Source organism: Bubalus bubalis, chromosome 3 (assembly GCF_019923935.1).
Source record: "Bubalus bubalis isolate 160015118507 breed Murrah chromosome 3, NDDB_SH_1, whole genome shotgun sequence".
Lineage (NCBI taxonomy): Eukaryota > Metazoa > Chordata > Mammalia > Artiodactyla > Bovidae > Bubalus > Bubalus bubalis.
Window position 1 is genome coordinate 24,933,895 of NC_059159.1, and position 25,644 is coordinate 24,959,538.

A 25,644-nucleotide genomic window follows, 5' to 3' on the forward strand; every position below is an offset into this window, starting at 1 on the left:
TATATTATAAAAACTTTATGCACATCTGCAACCAACTATATGGCATGGTTGAAAATTTTCTAGGGTTTGCTATTAATTCACCAAGTATCTCCGGATAATATAAGGAAAATGAAATAAATGTAAAGTTGAATTGTTTTTGCTTTCATTGTTGACAATGAAAGGGAATATACAACTTCTGACTCTATTTAATACTTAAGAACCCGTGAGATACAAGCTTCTTCTTTAAATTAATAAATCTTGAACAAAATGTCATAAATAAAGGTCTCTGATCCAATCCAGTTAGTTGTCATGCTTGATAACATTAATATTGCCAGATTTTCATGGACCAATTTCCTAGTAATGCAGTTCCCAAAGCTGAACTAAGGTAAGATTAGTAAAACTTCAGCTTATTATTCCGTATTTATAACCATTCACCTAAATTATTAAATATAATACCAACTAAAGAAATATATTGAGTACATACATGTCCATATATGTGAAATGTTATTCACATGTAAACATATTCTGGAGAACATTTGTAACACCAAATCTAAAGTTCTGTCAACACTTCCATTATAAATTAGATACCATATTGCACATACTCATGCATTAGAAAATGTATGGTGTTTCCCACAGAACATCTTAGAGGCTTCACCTATTTCTAAATATCCATTTCGATTTGCATGGTTAGTTCTTGTGATTAATCCATGTATAGTGAAGGTCTCAAATTCTTCTCTGTTCTATAGAGCCTGACTTCCTGCCCATCTTTTTTTTTTTCTTTTGTCCTCCTACATCTAGCCATAACTCAATGTATAAATATTCTTTTTTCCCCCAAGGCCCTGGAAGTGAGTATAATAGTACTGAATGTCATTAAGTCTACAGAACAAATGACGGCCCAGGTAAAGAAAGTTTCCATTTATCATTCTTTTAAAAAGTTGCTCCAACTAGATCTTGAATGTACAAGAAATAAATTGAGCCTATGACTGTTTTTTAGCTTGGAATACTGTTTATTCTAATTGTATAAATCATGCAAAGAATCACAGACTTTTTAAGAACCTTTAGGGATCTCATTTGTAGAGAGAGCATGGTTTAAATGATAAGAAATGGAATCAAATGGGTTGGATGCTTATAGCAGAATCACTCCAACAACCAAAAGGGGAGCATGGTTTAATAATACTTCCAGAACGAACTACATCTGTCAGGGGTGAGTTGGACAGGAAAACGCCCAGGGGAGCCAATGGAAAAGTTTCTTTTTTCTCCTTCCTTTAAAAAAAAAAAAAAATCCTTCATGATACAGTTTTTCATTTTGACCAGTAGGGTGAGCTGCAGTGTGTAGCATCGTCCTAATTCTTCAAAAAAAAAAAAAGGTAGCCACTGTGTGAACCCTCTGCTCTTTTCTTCCTTCCCCTGACTCACACCGCAAATGCTGAGATTTTTAACCCTTCTTAGGTTTCACATAAAGACATAACTCCTGGACATTAACAAACTGGAAGACTGACAGCAAAATATAAACCAGATAATTGTATATGTGACAATGCACACTTCATAAAGCAAATTACGCCTGTCAGCAATCATTCTGGCTTTACGCTAACACATTCCATCCACCACTGTTATTGTTCAACTGCTACTAAAATGGGACCTGCTGAGTCTGAATATTTTCAATAGGAATGAGATGTTGACAGAATTCAAAACATGTAAATCTAGGTATTTGGTAGTATAGTATAGTACATATACTATAAAATGAATGCATTTATTATATGGCAGCCAGGCAATCATAACTGACATTATTGGTTCATTGTTCTGTTTTCCACTGTATTCTTAGCGTTTAAGTCTTACTATGAAGCTATTCAACTGAATTTTCAACATGTTTTGACTTATAGGAGAAAGCAGCTCTAGTAACAATAAAAATATAATAGCTAACTGAACTCTTACTGATTACAGGCTCTGGGTCAAGACCCTTTAGGTACTATCTCATTTAATCTACAAAATAATCCTGTGATATACTATTAATCCAAAGTTACAGATAAAGAAATTGAGATCCAGAGATTAAACAATTTACCCAAAGTCATACAGGTGACTCATAAGTGGCTCTGACCCCGCCTTGTCTGATTACTAAGATCTTGTTCTAATTCACTGAGCTGTACAGTCTCCATATATGCATGCTTTGTAAATTACAATTATTACTCAAAGGCAAAGCATACTGAATGACTTGAATTTATGGCATGTGCCATTAATATCAGTATTTTTTTTTACTTCAGCAAGGTAAATCTATAAAATCAAAAGTATAATTTATTATAAGTAGTGGGAATACTGGTAGTCATATTATGCATGAAACTAACAAAGTCAAATGTGGTCAATTATTTGGTCAAGAAGGAGCTGGTCCGATTTATAGGTTCAAATGTACCTATTATAGTATTGTTGCAGTGATTTTTTTAAGAAATACCACTTTTTAGCATGAAGCTCATGCTTACAAAAAAATACAACATTTTGGGTTTAGTCAGATCAATATGTTGAATTTTTTTCTAGTGACGTCTGTGTGATTTTGTTTGATCCTGGATATTTTGATGCTGCTTCAGAAAAAGTGAGGCAACGTGTTCCACACCCAAATACAGCTTTGACCTGGCCTAGCTATAGAACACATTTCCTTTCTGGCACCACCATACTTAAGTCTCATAGTAGGAAAACGCCTCAAAAATATGTCGTTAACTCTGAATGTAGCAATTTTATTACTATTTGATTTATCTTGCTCTCTTTCCCTCTTTTCCTTTCTCTCAAATAATAAACTGAGTGGACCTCAGCACCTAGTCCCTGTCCTGACGCATCCTAGGATCTATCATATCCCAATCAGCTTATATTACTTCTTGAGGGAAACTATAAGCCCACTTGGATTTCAATATCTCCTGCTGAAGAAGAATGGGACTACACTGTCTACAGGCAGATATAAGAAAATTTCACAAAAGACAAAGAAGTAAAAATAAAATAACGTATAATAAAGAAGGTACTATGGGTAAGATAAGCAAGCCTGAAAACGTAAAACATCTTTTAACATACTGAAGAAAAGGTGAGTTTTCTTTGTGATTAACATAGGCCTCCAATACCACTAAAGCTGGAATGGCAAAAAGTGACAAAATTCAGCCTCCTTTTGCCCCTCTGCTTAATAGGAACTCCTGTTCATGTATGAAAATAACAACATGTATGTGTTTAACAACATTAACAACCAAAGCCTCTTAATATCAACAAATCTGTTCAATGTTTGGCCTTTTTTGGAACAGAAGTTTCACATGGAAAAGTATCTCCTTGTATTTAAATTTTATTTTTCCATCTTTATTGGGGTAGCACTAACAAGGAAAGTGCACTAATCTTAAGAAAAGTGGTATCACTTTTTAAGTTTAGGGAAATGCCTTTTAGAGATGAACTGTGTTCAAGAACTTTCTAAACTGGCAAGTGTGTGTTAAGTGCATGTCAGCTGACAGGGATAGACAAGTTCAGAGATTGGTTCTTCCACTCTGCCTCTCAAGTATTAGTACTGGCTGGAATCTTTATTTTATATATCATGTAACTCCCCTTGTACACAACTTAACAGTTCCTTTTCTGTTTTTTTTTTTAATTTATTTTATTTTTAAACTTTACAATATTGTATTGGTTTTGCCAAATATCGAAATGAATCCGCCACAGGTATACATGTGTTCCCCATCCTGAACCCTCCTCCCTCCTCCCTCCCCATACCATCCCTCTGGGTCGTCCCAGTGCACCAGCCCCAAGCACCCAGTATTGTGCACTGAACCTGGACTGGCGACTCGTTCCATATATGATATTATACGTATTTCAATGCCATTCTCCCAAATCATCCCACCCTCTCCTGGTAAACAATAACTATTAAACAAGTTTCCAAGAGAAGTATGTGTTGCTGAGAAGCACAGTGAAATGCTATATAAGAGAATTGGGCTTAACCATCACCTTATTCAGTCTCCAGATATCAAACAAACTCACTGGCTTTCAAGTCCAAGGGCTTATTCACAACGAATTTTAAGCAGAAACCCCAAAAATGTTATATTCAAATTAACCAGAGATTTCTCTCAACACTTTGGGTCCAAACCATGAAAATTCATTAGAGGCACAATTCCTGAAGTAAATTAATATTTACACCAAAATTCTGTGTTCAGAACACAGAACTGTACTCTTTACCTGATTTTCTGTATTGATCCAGGGATAATTCTATCTAAGAAAAAATAGTTTATGTTTTTTTCCTCAACAAGTTTCCAGGCTAATCAAATAAAATTAAAGCAGTCATTAATTTATCATTTTATTTTCTTTGCCATCTACATAATGACAAGAATCAGAGGTTCCATGAACTTTTAATTACTACGCATGCAAAAAAGAAAGACTAAGATAGGGTAAAAAGGTATTCTTTATCAATTACCATGCGTATTATATGATCCTATTTTATTATTTATTTTAAAGTACACTTTTAAGTGGTAGGTTAACTTGCCACACTTATGTAATACTGGTTTCCAAACATGAAACAACAGAGAATACTGCTATTTTATATCATCAGGATCTCACCTATAAATTCATATGTAAAAATAAACAAGGAAAAAACATGAATGGATATAAACTACCAAATCATGATTCTATTGAAAAAGAGCTACTGTATTAAATCAAGTTTTTTGGCATGCTTCTTTTTCTCCCAAGCTTTGTTGATATATCATTGACATACAATATTGTATTAGTCTTAGATGTACATCATAGTGATTTAATACATGTATACATTAAGAAATTTGGGGGGGATTTTCCATAAACTTTTAATGAGTTGAAAATACATTAACAGTTAAGACTCCTCCACCAAGACTGTAAGTTTAGTCAACATCCATAACCTTGCATAGCTACAATTTTGTTCTTATGATGAGAACTTTTGAAATCTACTCTCTTAGCAACCTTCAAATACACAATACAGTATTGTTAACTACAGTGAGCTTTATTAAATAAAAAAGTTAAGTATGCCCAGAGCAAAAATTTCAAACATTACAAGAAGGAGTGTAATGAAAGCTCATCTTTCTTCCCTTCTCATGGTTCTTCTCTCCAGAAGCAATATGTTTTGTGGGTATTCTATGAATTTTCTGTCTAAATATAACAAGTGTCTGTGAGAGTAGTAAGTCTTTTTGTTTAAAAAAAAAACAACAAAGGTAGCACTTGTCTTATCTTGTATCCTGCTTTTCCTCCTAATCATTTATCTTGGAGGTTGCTTCATATTAGCAGAAATAGACTTACTTCACTTTTAACTAATTTTTAGCCAAAAAATAATTAATGCACATGGTGAAAATTCAAATCGCACCAAACGATATAAATAACAAAGATTCTCTCTGTACTCATACTGGTACCTGCCTCAGCAGGGGTACCATGGTTAATAGATTCATGTGTATCCTTCCAAAAATATACTATATACAAATAAAAGCAAGCAAACTTGCATGCATGTGTGTGCACATACACACATACACACAGAGTACACTGTCCAAACTGCGCTCTTCATTTAACAATATGCCTTGGAGAGCTCTCCATGATACACATATATATTCCTTTAATCTCTATGTAGCACTCCATTAAATGCATATAACATACTTTATTTAACTAGTCCCCTATTGCTGAGCATTTAGGCTGTTTGGAGTCCTTGCTATTCCAAACAATGCTATAAAAGAACATTTGTGCGTATAATATATTGTATAGGGAATACAGAAGGCAGCAGCATCTGATTCAAATGAGTTCTTTTGCCTGCATGAAAGTCAGTTCTTTTTCTTGTGTCTCAAGATCACATATGCCAAGATGGGACTTTACAAAGGACATCAAAGCCTTAGAAAATTTTAAGGTTAGAAAGGAAAAAAGTGAGCCTTTTTGTTAAAAAAAAAAAACTAACCTTTGATAGAAGCTGCAAAACAGTGCATTAATTTAAAAATGCATTATTGCATTATTCCACTCTAGAAAAACCCAACCAGTAGATGTATAGGAAGTAAAATATTTGAAAAGGTATCAAAGTCAGTAATTAAATTCAAAAACAATGTGTATGTATACTTCCACTTTCTACAGATTAATTTGTATAACATGTAGCAAATAAGGAAAGGGGAGAAAGGTCCAAAGGAAGTCAAGTCACAAAAGCAGCTGTCAAGATTGTTGATGCTAAAAGTTTGGGCTAAAGCCAAAGGCAGGAGCATTCGACCCGTGTACATTTCCCCCTGTTAAATTCCCAAAAGACATGGAAAACATTCTGGAAGATTTCTTTTTAAAAAGTAGTATAGGTTAGGATATTCTAGGTTCATAACCAACACTTGTGTTTATAAAATATTAGCATTCCAGGAATAGTGATAGAAAGACACTTAACAATAAATTACAAATATTGTAAATTCAGACTTTTTCTTACATTTGCAAACACATCATAAATTTCGGCTATGTTTCTTTGTGTAAATCCTACTTATGACTGTGCTAAAACCTTCTGGCATGAATGCAAAGAGTATTTTCATAAATAAAACTTGTAAAATCACTGTACACTCCATTAAGTCAAAAACACTTCTCTTCAACTTCAAAGGGAAACCTTTCTCTCCTTTTTTTAGTGCTAAGATGGTGTTTCTTTGCTGCTTTAATGGCTTGCTTCTTGTAGTTGTCATAACTACATGCTCCAAGTATGTGATAGTAAGAAAAGAGAAGGAAAGTGACATCCATGCTTCGATTCAACATGTCTCAGACATTACAGAGCAATAAGCTCATAAATCTAACCTCTGAAGTGCCTACCAACAAAAAGTCTGCACACACAGCCTTTAAGCACAAAATCTCACAAATATATGTATATATACATATACTCCAGTACATATATATATATATATGGTGAGTTAAATGGCCTTATACCAGGGTTCAGCTGGAATGGATGAATATTATGGAAAGATATGTGAATATATATTACCTAAGTTCCATACATAGATTTACTTGCATAGCCCTACTTTGAAACATAAACATAATACTTGTTACCACTTCAGTAAGCGCCTACCAAGCGGCAAGCACTCCTCATGAGTTCATCATCTTATTAAAATTCATTACAACTCATAATAAGTGTGAAGAAGATATTATTAGGGCTTCCCAGGTGGCGCTAGTGGTAAAGAACGTGCCTACCAATGCAGGAGACGCAAGGGACGCAGGTTTGATCCCTGGATCGGGAAGATCCCTTGGGAGAGGGCATGGCAACCCACTCCAGTATTCTTGCCTGGAGAATTCCATGGACAGAGGAGCCTGGTGGGCTACAGTCCACAGCGTTGCACAGCATCAGACACGACTGAAGGACAGCACATGCACACACATAGATATTATTAGAAGATTTTGTAAATGAGAAGGTGATGTCACTTGCTATAGCTCACAATGCTTGTTAGTAAAGGAACTGGGATTCGAATTCAGATCTAACTTCAAAGCTCATGCTGTTTCCTTAATAAAACATTAAACTTGAAACAAAAACTTAAAAAACCCTCATTGTTTTATGTATTTTGTGTCCAAGATACATAAAGTATCTTATGCTTTCATGTACCAGGTTTCATACTAGAAACAAAATATCATTACATTTTTTATTCATTTCAAACTAGATTTTTTCTTTTATTCTTGCATTATGGTGAATTTTTTAAATGTACAAAGGTAGGAAAAAGTATAATAACCCCCCTTGTACACACTGTCCAGCTTCAACATAATTTATGATCCATTTTATTTCATCTACACCCCACCCTATTTATTTCTTCCTCTCCCATATTATTTTGAATAATACATCAGAATCTATTACTTTATCTTCAAATATCACAGCATACAAATATAAACATGTCACTGTCACACCTAAAAAATTAGCAGTTGATTCTCAACATAAAAAATCCAGTCAGTGTCCAAATTTCTAATTCTCTCATAGATTTTATAGTTTGATTCAGGATGCAAATAAGGTTCACACATTAGTTGATATGGCTTTTAAATCTCTTTTAATCTATAGTTAATGTGGTTTTATACTAACATTTTCTTTATTCATTTTGTATTATTTGCTTTTGCTAAGCTGTATTTTTTGGCATCAATTCACTTTGACAAGGGATATAGGCCTGCCACTTCAAAATAAGATTTTTAAGATTCACATAGTGGAAAGTTTCCATATTGAAATATACCAAGTAATTTTCTCATAAACCCTCTACATCACCTATGCAGATACTCAAAGAATCTTCAAGCTGGCAAGAAATTTCACTGGTCCATATTTACCATTATTGCAAGTATAATGTAAGGGACCATTGGACAGAAAAAAATACCATTTTGTTATATATATTTATGATATTCCCATGGTCTTTCTTAAATTTTTATTTAAATATTGTATCATTTGTTTTCGACTCTGGGTCCATGGTGGGCAATTTTTCTAATACTCATGAAGAAGTTTTATAGCAATAAATTTAAATTATAAACACTATGCCTTGTAACTGAAACTTTTTCTAATTGTAACTGTCACTAGGATCAATACCATCAAGCACTATGGCTATCTAAAAAGGTAAAGCTAATATTGTTGCAGAAATTTGAGCAATATCACGTTTTAAATATCTGATTGCTGAAATGGTAAAGTTCTATAGCAAAGATTCCAATGTATTTTCTTTATAATTTTAAGTAATTTAAGTAGAGAAAAAGTTTTCAAAGTAAACAGGGCTTGAATTATCAAAGGAATCTCAGTAAAAAATAAAAATAAAAAGTCTTTCCCATGTTTTACAATTTTGTTTAAGCCCATTAAAAGAGGTCTTTCATTTATGTCCCTTCTATATTAAAGTAATAAATTATTGGGATTATTTTTCTTCCTATTGCATTATTTTTAAATGAACATCATTCAGGAAGTTAAACAGTGGATGAATATGAAAATTTAGGTGAAAATGGAAGGAAAGAATTATCATAACACCATGAACAGAAACTATACTATGTCCAGTCACCGTGCTAGGACTTACACGTTATTACTATTAGTCCTCATGACAACCTGCAATGAGGCAGTAAAATACAGCAGTGAAGATACTGGGCTCTAGAATTCTAATAAGCATGGAGTTTCTTATTAGGGTGATGAACACGTTCTGAAATTAGACAACGGTGATGGTTGTGCAACTCAGTGACTAAAGTAAAAAACCACTGATGCATACTTTTAAAGGGTTAATTTTTTGTTATGTGAATTATATCACAATAAAGCTTTTATGTTTTCTAAAAAGAGTACATGTTACAAAGTCATACTGATTAAGTTAGACTCCTTGAGGAGATTGGCCTTGAGCAATTCTCTTAACCACTCTCTGCCTCAGTAGCCACATCTATCAGATGGGTATATTAACAGTACTTATTCCATAGGGCTGTTCTGAGGGTTAGATAAGATAATGCATGTAAAAGACTTCACACAGTGTCTAGCACATCTTTGTTTTATAGATAAGGAAGCCAGGATTCAGAAAAATGAAGCAACTTGCTAAGTTCACATAACCTTTAGCTAAATGGTATAGTGAGACTTGAACCCAGGATTATTAGGCCTCAACATCCATGCTCTTTCTACCACACCCTGTTTCTTCTCCAGAACAGGGACAAAACTCTCCCGATACTATTCCACGATCACTCTTCTATCGCATTAAACCTGGCATTGAATGGAATGACGGATAAGAAATGCTTTGCTTGAAATCCTTCTCTAGGTCTACTCTCCCAAGTATCTTTCTTTTAAAGGTTATCTTTTCAGCACGTTGTGTCAACTCTTCTGTAACTAAGGACTATTTTCCCTCTAGGTACCAGACTTTTGTACAAATATTCTGAAGAATATGCATGTGTGTTTAGGGAGATGCACAGAGTTAATAAAATTCATCCAATCACCTTCCTGCACAAAAATCCTGCCACAGATAAAAATGCCAGGAATGTTTGGGGCCACCATTTCTGTCCTTCTTCACTCCCTTCCCAATACTACTTAGTCTTCCAGGGCTCTTAAAATACTTCTGCCATCTGTTCTACTTCTTACATATTCTTATTCTTTTCATAATCCCAAATTGCCCCATAGTATCTTAAATAGACCAGCTCCCAGCCAACCTACATTTTAGAAGCAAACAATCTGCTAAGATCTAACCAAAAGGACAAAGTAAAAGATACCCTTTCTTTCCTCTTCTGCCCCTCAAAACTGTCTTAGTGGGAGGAACAAAGCTGGGGGCAAGCCACATGTACATGGGTTTTCTATTTTATCTTTCCTTACATTACTTCCAAATGAGCAAAGAATATCCAATTTGCTACACATATCCAATCATTGTCAAGAAGTAAACAGTTTTCTGATCTAAATGAACTCTTTTCAGTTGTCTCCTTGGCTGCTGTACCTCTGCCTTCTTTCTAAAAGAGAAAGACTGTGTAGAAGTTGCCCTATGCTGGAAGATGACTATAATACCACTATTACAAGAATCTGGTGAGATGTGTGCTTTGTCTTTTGAGCCCCACACAGTCCCTTGTGTTAAGCTCTAAAATTATTTTCTCTTCTCAACACATTACTGTACCACATCTCTGACACTAATTCTTTATTTCTCCTTTAGGTAATTAATTCTATCTTCACAGTTCCATTCATTTCTGCCAGTTTACATTCATATTCTGCCCCCTGTGGATTTTGGTTAGCATCTGTTAAACCCTGAACTATAGGGCCATTTCTTGAATAGCATATTTCACATTTTGCAAAACAAACTGCTACATTAGTACATATAATTCTCTATTCTCAACCTATGTTTTCAGCCATAAGTGCTTTAGGACAGTGAGATATACAGTAACACCATATCACATTATTTAAAATGTTACAAAAGCTATGGTTATAATTTACAAAAGTTTAAAAACTTTAAAAATATAATATTTTATTTTTAAAGTTTGCTTTTAAAGAAAACCTTTGTAGACTTCAAAGTATGAGCTAGGAAAATTAAAATTTTAATAAAACTAGTATCATTACAGTTTGATTTTTTTAAGATGCTACTGCTCACTGAGATGGATACATTAATAATGTTAAGAAAAAAATGGAAAAGCTTGCAATTGGTTAAAAAATTTTATAGAGCAAAATAGTTCATAAAGCTATTTTAGTTTAAAATGCTCTGTGATTTTTCTGAGAAAATAAAAATCTCCCATTTATAACAAGTTGAGATAGTTAATATTGAGAATGATGTTTCTGACATTCTCAACCAGGGTACTAAAAATAAAGAATGCATATACTTTAAAGGCACCCCCTCAAACTGAAATCAGAAAAATTTTCAATTTTGAACCTTTTAAAAATGTGTTTTAATCCTGTCTCTTTTTTTCAATTTTGCACACAGCTGTCTGTTGTACTTTTTAGAATCATGCCAGATGCTGGGTTCATCAAGCAAAAGCAGGAAAACAATGGTTTGAAAGCAATTAGAAGCACTGAGGCTGCAGCCAGGCTCATATTAAAATGTGATAACACTGTTCTAGTGGGAATTTCAACACTACTCCATTTCTGACATTTTTCTGCTGCCAGACAGGCAGGCTGTGTGGAAGAGCACTGTGATTGAGGAGGTAACATACTGGAATTTATTTCTGGAGCAATGAAGGATTAGTTGAGTTGGAGCCCTCCCAAGGCTTTTATTATGGACTCGGCCACCATTTTATTTGAATGCTAGTGGATCCTATTGGCATCTAACAAAGCTCAAGGAATAAAAGCTTTGGTCCTATAAAATAATCTAGCACGAATTCATTCAGAAGGCAGAAGCATCAGGGCTTCTTATTGCTAAAAAGCAGGGCAAAGGAGCCGAGCAGGGTGAAGGTTAATTAAACACTCCACTAACTTTCCTCAGAAAAGGCTAATGCCACCCTATGGAGAAGCTTACTTAGAAGATACAGAAGTAACAATACCATCTACACATTTTTAGTATGAACCATAAATGGTTGGAGAGGACTCACCTTGGGGCTGAAAATTCCAAAAGTATCTGAAATAAAAGGAAAAAGAATGGAGATAAGTCAAACTTGTATTTCTCAATCGTGGCATATGATAGCAATGGCACTCCTTCCAAAAAGCTTCCTAAATAGTCAATAACTAGCCAAAGCCACAATCTACTCTAAGAAAAACCGAAGGGTTGTCCTTGAGATTTGAAAGATTCTTAAAGGCTTGAAAGGGACATTTAACTCACTGTATCTCCTTAGATAAGTCTGACTTTAGAGCTAGAAAGGTCCTAAAATATTACCTAACCATGGTCCAGGTTTCTCCTAAGGAGCTCTTCAGGCTTTGAGCAGGACGAGTCCTTGTTTTGATAACCTATCTTGTGTATTATAGGACAATCAGCATCATTGGTTCTGGGCACCAAAAACTAGTGGCACCCCCAGTTGTTATGACAACTAAAACACCCCCTCAACACATCCCCAGATACCTTCTAGGCCTAAATTCTTAATTTTACAGGTGATGTATGAACAACTGACTCAAGGTCATCTAATATTTTAGTGTCCGTGCCAAGACTGGGGCTCTTGCAATTCAGTCTATCATTCCATCTCCTCTTTTATTTTGGGAAATGACTGGCAAACCCCATAACCCCTGAAGTCTTACAAATAATGAAATGGCAATAGCAGAAGGGATCATTTGCAAGTCACTTATTTGAAATCTAAATTGCTTCCCCCACCTCCCCACAGAAGCAATGCTATATATAGTGGCTACCCACAAAAGTCTATTGTACTTTGGACTCCATTTCCTCCTGCCTTCACAGGATACTTACATTATTCTACATCGATTTTCTCTTGTATAAATTCAACCTCTTCCTCTCAACATGGCCCTTTCCATCAGCATTTATGCTCATATAAAAATAAAGCAAACTTGCCCTCACCCCCTTCATGTCCCTCCATCTGCTGCCTTCTTTCCTTTCACATCACAGTGAAATTTTCCCAAGTGTTGGCTATAGTCTTTCTTTATTTCCTCACCTCCCACCCGCTCTTCAACATATCCCAATCTTGTTTACAGTCACCACATATTAATTCTTGGCTATAAACATAGTAATCTCTATCCCTCTAAGTGGAAAGAATATTTTTCTATCCTCATCTTGACTTCCCAGGGGCATATATGAGCATAACAGCATTTTTTTTCTAAGGAGAGAGTTCACAGTTTTAATCCAATTCTTAAAAATATTCCAAAAAAGATGAGGAAAAGGGTAATACATTGATGATAATGGTGTGTCTTCTAGTATATGAAAGTGAAAGTCACCCAGTCATGTCCGACTCTTTGCAACCTCATGGACTATACAGTCCATGGAATTCTCTAGGCCAGAATACTGGAGTGGGTAGCCTTTCTCTTCTCCAGGGGACTCTTCCCAACCCAGGTCTCTGGCATTGCAGGCGGATTCTTTACCAGCTGAGCCATAAGGGAAGCCCAAGAATACTGGAGTGGGTAGCTTATCTCTTCTCCAGTAGATCTTCCCAACCCAGGAATCAAACCCAGGTCTCCTGCATTGCAGGTGGATTCTTTACCAACTGAGTTCATGACTGAAATAAAGTGTGGCTACTTTGGGGAGGAACACCAGCCCAGTGAGCATCTAGGTTATTTCTTCATAAAAATTCAGAAAATGGAGAGGAAGGAGATTATATGCAGGGGGTATACATCTCTGGAGTATAATCCAGAGATGAATTTGTGGGAAATAAACACAGTAGAGAAGAAAACGTGAAGAAACCTTGCAATTGACTTTTCTTGTTCCTTTTCTTTCTCAGAACAGTTCTGGACTGGCAATCAGGTGAAGGAATGCTAAGATGCTTGGGTTAGAGGGCAAGTAAAGTTCAGAACAGCTTTGACATCTTCAGTGGAAAGGGGGAGAGGGGATGAGAAGGGGAAGGGTGGGAAATATAAAGTTGCAGCATCTGGGGAAGAGGGCATCCACACTGACATAAGGGCATATGTAAATTGAAACTAGCTGCAACTTAAATAATTTGTTTATATTAGTATGATGGGTCAATTTCCACCAACCAGACCCTACCATTTCCCAATGAACTTGGCCAAAGTGAAAAGTTCTCCATAAATCTCCTGTCTATAAAACACAGCTTACCAAGCAAATTATCAAGAGGGTGAACAATTTTCCATCTTCTACTCCTATTTTTCCATCTTTTCTCAAGGTGTTGCCTTGCCCCCTCCCCATTCCAATCATTACCCAACCTCTATCTAGTTCAGTATAAATAGAAATTAGGATATGAACATGTGCAAATTGTATGTGCACACTCGTCTTTCCAAAATGTTAGTGACAGCAACAGCAAAAACTTGGCTAACAAATATCTTCACTTACTGATCGAGAAAAAAACTTAGCCACGCCCCAGTGGCAGTTAAAGGGCCAATTCATGGTAAATTGTCAAAACAGATAAAACGTTACTAATGATCTCAGTCTCTTACCTGTTCCCCCGACCCCTGCCCTCCACAGTCTCCATTCCAACTCACACACATTTTCAGTTCCTTTCTCTATGTACTATAAAGTGTCCTGGTTTCGCTTGTTAGTTAAGGAGATGTATATGTTCACATGTATCAAGTATTGCTTCTCCCAATAGTAGTTATATGTTAAGAAGGCTGTTTATGGAGGAAGAATTAAATTAAATTTAATCCAATAATCTGCTTTATACTGTAATTAAATATTTCAGTCAATAAAAATTATATATAGAACTTGATGTAGAAAAATGCCATGAAGTGGAATATTAGTTTCGCTTCTTTCTCAAGAGATATAAAACTACCCTGGTAAACTACCTCTTTTTCCTTTCTTCTTATTTTAACTATTTATTATGTAACAACCCTAAAGGAAGTCCATACACACACACACACACACACGCACACATACACACACACACCCCTCTATCCCAGAGCTCAGAGAGGATACTTCTAAAAGGCAAGGCCAAAAGGTGAACAATCTCATTTCTCACTGGAGGGCACCATGGATTATTCTTTGCTGACTCACTTAAAAGTCTTAATCTTACCTTGTTAAATATATCCTATGGATGGCATTCATTACATTCTCTGGAAAGATGATTCCGCACAAGAGAATTCTGCTCTCCTTAGGAGGCATTTAGTTAAATCCTGCCAACATCTTCTAATTCTTATCCTTCACTTTAAAAACAATTATCCCTTAGCCAGAGACTCCAACAAGTCTGAAACTAGAAATTTTAAGCCAAAATACAAAGACCACAATGGAAATATATAGAAAAAAAGCATGCAAACACACACACGGAGTTGTGTTTATCCTAAATGCCTCTGAGAATTTCATATCAGGGCTGAGCAGATAGATAGCAAACACTTCTTTAATCTTCTCTTTGAAGCTTCAGCTTCAATATGAAAGGGAAGCTATCACTCCTCTACAATATCCATACTTGACATCATCAGGTCCATGCAAATGATATTTGGAACTGGAAAAAAGATGAGTACAGAATGAGCAGAGAGAAAATGCTGCAACCGTATTGATGATGATGATTTTCACTGTCAAAATAAATCCATCTTTACTTGTGCCTCCAAAATGAAAATGGAAGAATAATATTTTACAACATTTAGTCTATGCTACAGAATAAAGTCTTTAAAATTTTCTTTTTCTTCTTATTTATTTATCTATTATTTTTGGCTGCACTGGGTCTTCGCTGCTGCACTCGGGCTTTCACCAGTTGTGGGGGCGGGGGGGGGGCTACTCTCCAGTTGCAGTGCACAGGCTTCTCACTGCAGTGGCTTCTCTTGTCGCAGAGCACATGTTCTAGGGCACACAGACTTCAGTAATTTCAGCACATGGGCTCAGTAGTTGTGGAGCCCACAGGCTTAGTTGCCCCAGGGCATGTGGAATCTTCCAGGACCAGGGATGGAACTCCTGTCCCCTGCATTGGCAGGCAGACTCTTAACCACTGGACCCCAGGGAAATCCCTGAATAAAGTCTTGAAAATTCAAGGTTACTTTACATGCAAGACAAAATTTGCTATTTGTGCTTTTAAATTAAACAAGTTCTATTTGAACTTTAGTTTAGGGAAAGGTGCAGCAAATGAACTCACTATATTGAGGGAGTCTTGATGTGCAGCTCTAGCTATCATAGCAGTAGTAATAGTAATGATAATAACAATGCTAAGATTTTTAAAATCAATTGCTGGGCATTGTTTTAAGTACTTATATAAACTTACTTCCTCCACATTCTAACCCTATTATTATGCCCATTTTATAAATGAGGAAACCGAGGCATCAAGAGGTGAGAGAACTTGCCCATGGTTTCATAGCTACTAATCAAGGTTTATTAATCCTAGCTAATCATAGCAACTAGATCCAGAACAGACACTCTAATAAGAAATTAAACAGGGAAGTTTTGGGACTTTGTGTTTCCACTGCAGGGGGAGGTCCATCTCAGATTACACTTCAGTATCTTTTAAATTGCAATCATACTGTTCTAGTTTGCCAATTAAGATTGATGGAATATGAGATTTCTCCTAAAAATGAGGCTATTAACTTTTAATCATTAGTTTGGGGTTTGAAGGTGGGTGTCAAATTCTTGACCATGGAGCTAACCAATAAACATGTTTAGTGAGGTTAAAATATTCAGAGCTTTAACCACTAAGCTAGCTAATTAGATAGATTCTGGTGAAGTAGGTAAAGCAAATGTAACTATCCTCATTTTATTGGAACTATCTAAGAAGGAACTGGCAACCCACTCCAGTGTTCTTGCCTGGAGAATCCCAGGGACGGGGGAGCCTGGTGGGCTGCCGTCTATGGGGTCGCACAGAGTCGGACACGACTGAAGCGACTTAGCAGCAGCAGCAGCAGCAGCAAGAAGGAAAAATAATTCCATTTCCTAATTATAATAAAACTCTGTATTAAGCATTTAACACATGCTAGGTGTTATGGCAGAAAGTGAAGTGCACTAAAAAGCCTCTTGATGAAAGTGAAAGAGGAGAGTGAAAAAGTTGGCTTAAAGCTCAACATTGAGAAAACGAAGATCATGGCATCTGGTCCCATAACTTCATGGCAAATAGATGGTAAAACAGTGGAAACAGTGTCAGACTTTATCTTTTGGGGCTCCAAAATCACTGCAGATGGTCACTGCAGCCATGAAATTAAAAGACACTTACTCCTTGGAAGCAAAGTTATGACCAACCTAGATAGCATATTCAAAAGCATATACATTACTTTGCCAACAAAGGTTTGTCTAGTCAAGGCTATGGTTTTTCCAGTAGTCATGTATGGATGTGAGAGCTGGACTATAAAGAAAGCTGAGCGCCAAAGAATTGATGCTTTTGAACTGTGGTGTTGGAGAAGACTCTTGAGAGTCCCTTGGACTGCAAGGAGATCCAACCAGTCCATTCTGAAGGAGATCAGCCCTGGGTGTTCTTTGGAAGGAATGATGCTAAAGCTGAAACTCCAGTACTTTGGCCACCTCATGCGAAGAGTTGACTCATTGGAAAAGACTCTGATGCTGAGAGGGACTGGGGGCAGGAGGAAAAGGGGATGACAGAGGATGAGATGGCTGGATGGCATCACCGACTCGATGGACGTGAGTTTGAGTTAACTCCAGGAGTTGGTGATGGGCAGGGAGGCCTGGCGTGCCGCAATTCATGGGGTCGCAAAGAGTCGGACACGGCTAAGAGACTGAACTGAACTGAACTGAGGTGTTGTGCTCAGTATACATTTTACATGTATTATTTTATCTTCATCATAATCCAATGAGATTATTACTATTACAATGATACTATTACTATCCCCATTTTACAGATGAGGAAACTAAGACTCAGGATAGTCAAACAAATTGACCAGGATCATGCAGCCATTAAGTGGGCAGAGTCAAGATCTGTATCTAGGTCTGCTGGGTAACTGCATTTCCACTGGCTGTAATGCAGAAAACAAGTCTAGTACTAAGAGAAGTTATAACTGTTTTGTCAGACAGCCTTGTATCAGGGAGCAGTCAGTTCAGAGTCTTTAATTTGGAGTCAACTATGGTTTCAACTATTTGAGCTTTGGTAAATTCATAAACTCCCTAAAATTATAGGTGAAAAGTAATGGGTGTTTTCTTTTTCCTTGAAAAAGAGTCCATGAACTCCATTAGAATTCAAAAAATGTCACTAACTCCTCCTCCAAAATGGTAAGACCCACTTATCATTAGATGAATAGAATTAGATGAATAGGGTTAGAAGAAAAGGATTATAATGGCATTATAAACCTAGCTATGCAGAAAGGCTAAAATCTGTAATCTAGAACATCTAGACGAAAACCTTTTACAACTAAAGCATTAAGAGTGTTGTTTTACTTGTAACTTACAGAAATTTAAGACCCATCATACATTCCCTGTCTTGGTTAAAAAAAAAATCAAATCTCTTGATGACTTAGAGATGTCCAGATTTGAACTTCAGTTTTTTGTACAAAAACAGTGGTGTGTCTTCTCAATGGGTAGGCTATCTGTAATACTCATGTCCAGAGACTTCCATTTCCCTCTTGGTCATCTCTGTTCCCTGGTAATGGCTGTCTCCAAACAAACTGCAAAGACTAACGCTAAAGTGTTATCCTGGCATTAGGGCTTCAGTAGTAAGTAAATCTCTTCAAGAAAATGAGAGATACCAAGGGAACATTTCATGCAAAGATGGGCTCAATAAAGGACAGACATGGTATGGACCTAACAGAAGCAGAAGATATTAAGAAGAGGTGCCAAGAATACACAGAAGAACTGTACAAAAAAGATCTTCACGACCCAGATAATTACGATGGTGTGATCACTCACCTAGAGTCAGACATCCTGGAATGTGAAGTCAAGTGGGCCTTAGAAAGCATCACTACGAACAAAGCTAGTGGAGGTGATGGAATTCCAGTTGAGCTATTTCAAATCTTGAAAGATGATGCTGTGAAAGTGCTACACTCAATAAGCAAGCAAATTTGGAAAACTCAGCAGTGGCCACAGGGCTGGAAAAGGTCAGTTTTCATTCCAATCCCAAAGAAAGGCAATGCCAAAGAATGCTCAAACTACCACACAATTGCACTCATCTCACATGCTAGTAAAATAATGCTCAAAATTCTCCAAGCCAGACTTCAGCAATAAGTGAACTGTGAACTTTCAGATGTTCAAGCTGGTTTTAGAAAAGGCAGAGGAACCAGAGATCAAACTACCAACATCTGCTGGATCATGGAAAAAGCAAAAGAGTTCCAGAAAAACATCTATTTATGCTTTATTGACTATGCCAAAGCCTTTGACTGTGTGGATCACAATAAACTGTGGAAAATTCTTCAAGAGATAGGAATACCAGACCACCTGACCTGCCTCTTGAGAAACCTATATGCAGGTCAGGAAGCAACAGTTAGAACTGGACATGGAACTACAGACTGGTTCCAAATAGGAAAAGGAGTACGTCAAGGCTGTATATTGTCACCCTGCTTATTTAACTTATACGCAGAGTACATCATGAGAAACGCTGGGCTGGAAGAAGCACAAGCTGGAATCAAAATTGCCGGGAGAAATATCAATAACCTCAGATATGCAGATGACACTACCCTTATGGCAGAAAGTGAAGAGGAACTAAAAGGCCTCTTGATGAAAGTGAAAGAGGAGAGTGAAAAAGTTGGCTTAAAGCTCAACATTCAGAAAACGAAGATCATGGCATCTGGTCCCATCACTTCATGGGAAATGGAGAAACAGTGGAAACAGTGTCAGGCTTTATCTTTTGGGCTCCAAAATCACTGTAGATGGTGACTTCAGCCATGAAATTAAAAGACGCTTACTCCTTGGAAGCAAAGTTATGACTAACCTAGATAGCATATTGAAAAGCAGAGACATTACTTTGCCAGCAAAGGTCCGTTTAGTCAAGGCTATGGTTTTTCCAGTGGTCATGTATGCATGCGAGAGTTGGACTGTGAAGAAAGCTGAGCACCGAAGAATTGATGCTTTTGAACTGTGGTGTTGGAGAAGACTCTTGAGAGTCCCTTGGACTCCAAGGAGATCCAACCAGTCCATTCTGAAGGAGATCAGCCCTGGGTGTTCTTTGGAAGAAATGATGCTAAAGCTGAAACTCCAGTACTTTGGCCACCTCATGTGAAGAGTTGACTCATTGGAAAAGACTCTGATGCTGGGAGGGATTGGGGGCAGGAGGAAAAGGGGATGACAGAGGATGAGATGGCTGGATGGCATCACTGACTCGATGGACATGAGTTTGAGTGAACTCCGGGAGATGGTGATGGACAGGGAGGCCTGGCGTGCTGCAATTCATGGGGTCGCAAAGAGTCAGACATGACTAAGCCACTGAACTGAACTGAATAAGTTAATAAGGCTAGGAAAACCCTTGCATTTGACCTTGAGTATTGAGTCACATGGTAAATACGGATTATATCCAAGGACATGACTTTTCTGAACAATGCTAATAGTCTCTATACTGAATATTTCCTATAACCTCTTCTCTCATTTGGGAAGATTCAGTTAATTTTGAATTCTCTTTCCACTACCAGTATTCCAACAGAAGGAATGGGCAAGGGGCAGAGGTAATAGGGCATGACACCCAAGAACACAAATGGGAAAAGAGCACCATCTGGTGGAAGTCTCTGATGGAGCATCAGAGGACAGGGACCCAGGGGTGGGGGTGTCTGACTCTTTGTGACCCCATGGACTGTAGCTTGCCAGGCTCCTCTGTCCATGGGATTCTCCAGGCAAGAATACTGGAGTGGGTTGTCATTCCCTTCTCCAGGGTATCTTCCCAACTCAGGGATTGAACCTGGGTCATTGCAGGCAGATTCTTTACTGGTTGGGCTACCAGGGCTGGGGGTACCAGCCTTAGAAACAGTTGAGCAAGCATGGGAAGGTCCCTGGGAGTGGTGCCCCCTATGGTCCCTGTTCCTTCAAGCCATCAAAAGTACAAGAACTAGTATCTGCCTACAGGAAGCTTACAATCTTTTCTAAAATATGAGCTACACATGAAGAGATAGTCAATTTAAGATAGTAAATTACAAACAAACACACACTATGGTAACAACAACAAAAAAAGATACGCAGATGATAGCACTCTAATGGCAGAAAGTGAAGAGGAACTAAAGAGCCTCTTGATGAGGGTGAATGCAAAGAGTGAAAAAGCTGACTTGAAAACACAACATTGAAAAAACTAAGATCATGGCATCTGGTCCCATCACTTCATGGCAAATAGAAGGGGAAAAAGTAGAAGCAGTGACAGATTTTATTTGGGGGGGCTCCAAAATCACTATAGATAGTGACTGCAGCCATGAAATTAAAAGATGCTTGTTCCTTGAAAATTATGAGAAATCCGGACAGCATATTAAAAGGCAGAGACATCACTTTGCCCACAAAGGTCCATATAGTCAAAGCTATGGTTTTTCCAAAAGTCATGTATGGATGTGAGAGTTTGGCCATAAAGAAGGCTGAGTGCCGAAGAACTGATGCTTTTGAATTATGCTGCTGAAGACTTGAGAGTCCTATGGACCACAAAGAGATCCAGCATTCATACTTCGGTTGCCTGATGCTAAGAGCTGACTCTCTGGAAAAGATCTTGATGCTGGAAAAGACTGAAGGCAAAAGAAGAAAGGGTGGCAGAGGATGGGGCTTCTCTGGTAGCTCAGCTGGTAAAGAATCCACCTGCAATGCAGGAGACCCCAGTTCAATTCCTGGGTTGGGAATTCCACTGGAGAAGGGATAGGCTACCCATTCCAGTATTCTTAGGCTTCCCTGGTGGCTCAGCTGATGAATCCGTCTGCAATGCAGGAGACCTGGGTTCGATCCCTGGGTTGGGAAGATCCCCAGATGAGATGGTTAGACAGCATCACTGACTCAATGGACATGAATTTGAGCACACTCCAGGAGACAGTAGAGGACACAGGAGCCTGGCATGCTGTAGTCCATGAGGTCACAAAGAGTCAGACACAACTGGGCAACTGAACAACCACAACAATGGCAACAACATATGATAAGCACATAACTCATGTAATAGAAGGAGCTGTCATAAAGTCTTGGATTATTTGGGGGGAGGTAATATTTCTGTGATCCTGAGTCTATGTCCACAAATTTTAGAAACCCTAGAGGACAGCACCACAAAGTTCTCTTATAAAATACAATGGTCACAATTAAACTTGTATTAAATATTAAACAAGTAACATTATCTGATTTGATTTGATAGTATCACCCATGACTAAAAAATTTTTTTTAGAAGTCTATTTGCAGATAATAAAAAGAAAAAATATAAAATAAATTCATTAAATAAAATCCTATTCACTGCTAGAGTCTTCTGTAACACAATCACTACATGAAATCCCTGCTATGAAATTAATAGTAAAATCTAGGAGCTCAATGATTATGCCCTTTCATTGAAACACTGGAAACCTACATTCTAATATTTCATCCCCTGTGTTCTAGCATTAACACTGGAAATTGTGGTTGCTATGCAATCCCCCTACTCCCTACATGTAACAGACAACCAAATATGACTCAATGGACTATTAAAGAAAAACGTTAGCTAGCTGTGTTGTGGCAAAATGAAAGACACTAAATGTCAAGTCAGAGTTAAAATTTCTTTTCCTTTGTGTAGAAAAAGGGGAACAACTGAAGGGTTCGTTGGTCGGTTGGTTTGCTTGTTTTTAAGTACAGGGAATAATGTCCACTGTGATCAGATCCAGCAGAAATGTGTAGCCTAGATGGGAGAGAGAGGAGCAAATTGGTTTAGTAAGCTGCTGGAGAGCAAGAGAAGGGGCAAAAGGTTTCGGAAGGAAACTCAGAGAAGTCTTTTGATTCCAAACCTGTGTTGTGAGAGAGAAAACAAGGCAGAACTCACAAAGAACTCTAGCTGATTATCATATTTTAATCTGTACTATCTTTAGCTCTTTCCCTGCCATTTTTGTCACCATTGATACTTAGAACCTAATTTATTTTATTTTTTGCTTGCTTCAGGTTAATAGCTAATCTTAGACCACTGAGACTCCTGGTTATGTGATTGATGAATAACTGATAACTAGATGACTGTGACTGTGGACCATATACTCCCTGAATTTTACAGCTAGAAGGACATCGAAGGTCATTTTACTCAGCCCCTGACTTTATAGATGAGAAAAACGAAACATGAGGAGGTTATCTGATTAACCATAAGGGTTTAAAAATCCACATTGTACAGCCATGACAGTTTATCTTGTGCAAAATCAGAAACAGGTTCAAAATGTGATATTCATTTGAAAATTCCTTTGGTATTTTTCTTGTTGTGAACAGGGTCACTTTATTCACCTGAGCTCAAATATTACATAAAAATTTTAAACTGGACTAGTTCCTGGGGCTCCTCCAGGCAGCGTGGATTTGTGAACATTAACATGTCAACAAACCCTTTATATCTCAAGTTATGAACACTGCATTCATTCTCTCAAACCGTAAAAAATGTCCACTATTTGCCAGACACTCCATGAGGGTCTGCGGAGAAGGCAATGGCACCCCACTCCAGTACTCTTGCCTGGAAAATCCCATGGATGGAGGAGCCTGGTAGGCTGCAGTCCATGGGGTCGCTAAAGGTCAGACACGACTGAGCGACTTCACTTTCACTTTTCACTTTCATGCATTGGAGAAGGAAATGGCAACCCACTCCAGTGTTCTTGCCTGGAGAATCCCAGGAACGGGGAGCCTGTTGGGCTGCCGTCTATGGGGTCACACAGAGTCAGACACGACTGAAGCGACAGCAGTAGCAGCAGCAGCATGAGGGTCTGAGAGCACAGAAAGCCTGAACTGTGGGCCAGTTTGGCTGGAATAACGCAAAATTGTGCAAAAGTGGGGTGAGTGACCTAAAACACACACAAGGTAAAAATTAGGGCCAGGAGAACCTAGGTCTGGCTAATCCCAGAATCCGTCTTACTGCCTGCAGATGAGAGTTTCTGGGGGTGGACCTGGGGTCAGATTGAGGGAAGGTGCCTGGAGGGGAGAGTCACTGAGAGGCCAGGCCCAGGATGCAGAGAGAAGCCAGGCAGAGGGGCCAGGTGTTCAGAGCAGGTGGCAGAGGCCCACAGCAGATGTTGGCGGGGGTGGGGGTGGGGCACGCAGGCAGGGCAGGATTGTGAATGGGTTCCAACCTGAAAGTCTTTGTTTTATCTTGTGAAATAGACTATGATGTCGAGCAAGAGTGAGAGGTGATATGATAAGGTAAAGGCAGCTAAAGACATTAGAGGGAAGAATATTGAGGAAATTAAAAAGGCTGTTGATACAAAGCATGTGAAATAACTGCCAGGCATCATTAAGGGGTCAGCTGAGGTTGGAGAGTAAGATTTACGGTGGCAGCAATCCAATTGTGTCATTTTTCTCCAGCACTAATTAGCTGCCCAGGTGTAAGGTCAGAAAAGGTGGACAGATGAATTGACCAAAGTTTAGAATTTTTCTAGGCTTGTGGGATAAAAAGACAAGAGAGTAAGAGAAGACTGGAGGAGCATGCCATGGAACTCAGGCTGGCCAGGGAAGAAACCAATGGCCAAAGACTTGACTATGCTGTCTGTACATATAAAATACTTAAACAATCAAATATTAAAATAGTCAATATTTAATATTAAATTAAAAAATTCAAAAATAAGAGATACAATTATTCTACTCTTCTCTCTCAGGACTGTTCTTTGTCCCTAAAGTCTCAAACCTCTCCTATCTCATGTTTCCTGCTTCAGTGGCCAACATCTCCATCCACCCAACTGAAGCTTGTTGCTGCGGCTGCTAAGTCATTTCAGTCGTGTCCGACTCTGTGCGACCCCATAGACGGCAGCCCAACAGGCTCCCCCATCCCTGGGATTCTCCAGGCAAGAACACTGGAGTGGGTTGCCATTTCCTTCTCCAATGCATGAAAGTGAAAAGTGAAAGTGAAGTCGCTCAGTCATGTCTGACTCTTCGCCCCCCCATGAACCACAGCCTACCAGACTCCTCCATCTATGGGATTCTCCAGGCAAGAGTACTGGAGTGGGGTGCCTTTGCCTTCTCTGAACTGAAGCTTAGGAGTCATCTTTTATCTCGTTCCCTATTTTATGTATATCCCATCAATCATCAAGACCTGGAGATTCTATCTTCATTTATTTTTAATCTATCTCCTCTCCCTCACTATGGGCACTGAATTCACTCAAGTCCTCAAAATACCTCACCCAGACCAATATAACCAGGTCCAAAGTGGTCTACCTGCCACTTTGCTCCTCTCTGAGCAATTCCCATCAATGCTGATGGAGAAGGAAGTGCAGTGGCTGTGAAGAGCAAAGGCTCGCAGATAAACCTCGGCTGGAGTTCTAGCACCTTCATCTTCTAGCTGTGAGACTGTAGCTGCAGTCTCAGTTTCTTCATCTTTAAAATAGAAATAATAACCATATCTGTCACATATCATTCTTGGGAAGATTAGCTGAGATGATATACATAAAGAACTGAGCATTAGGCCTGGCACCCGGCAGCCTTCAGTAAACCTCAATTGTTACGTCGTTCAGTCAGTTCAGTCGCTAAGCCATGTCCGACTCTTTGTGACCCCATGGACTGCAGCACGCCAAGCCTCGCAGTCCATCACCAACTCCTGGAGTTTACTCAAACTCGTGTCCATTGAGTCAGTGACGCCATCCAAGCATCTCATCCTCTGTCATCCCCTTCTCCTCCTGCCTTTAATCTTTCCCAGCATCAGGGTCTTTTCAAATGAGTCAGTTCTTCGCATCAGGTGGCCAAAGTTTTGGACTTTCAGCTTCAGCATCAGTCCTTCCAATGA

The 25,644-nt window shown here is 38.2% G+C and overlaps 1 protein-coding gene across 1 annotated transcript in view; it reads right to left on the reverse strand.

Annotated features, from left to right (window-relative positions):
- The window catches only part of SKAP1 (src kinase associated phosphoprotein 1), a 307,365-nt gene that overhangs the window by 214,065 nt on the left and 67,656 nt on the right, over positions 1-25,644 (reverse strand). Inside the window, exon 3 of the mRNA XM_025280272.3 lies at positions 11,911-11,936. Within this exon, the coding sequence (XP_025136057.2) occupies positions 11,911-11,936 (26 nt within the window). The remainder of the gene's footprint in view (positions 1-11,910; positions 11,937-25,644) is intronic.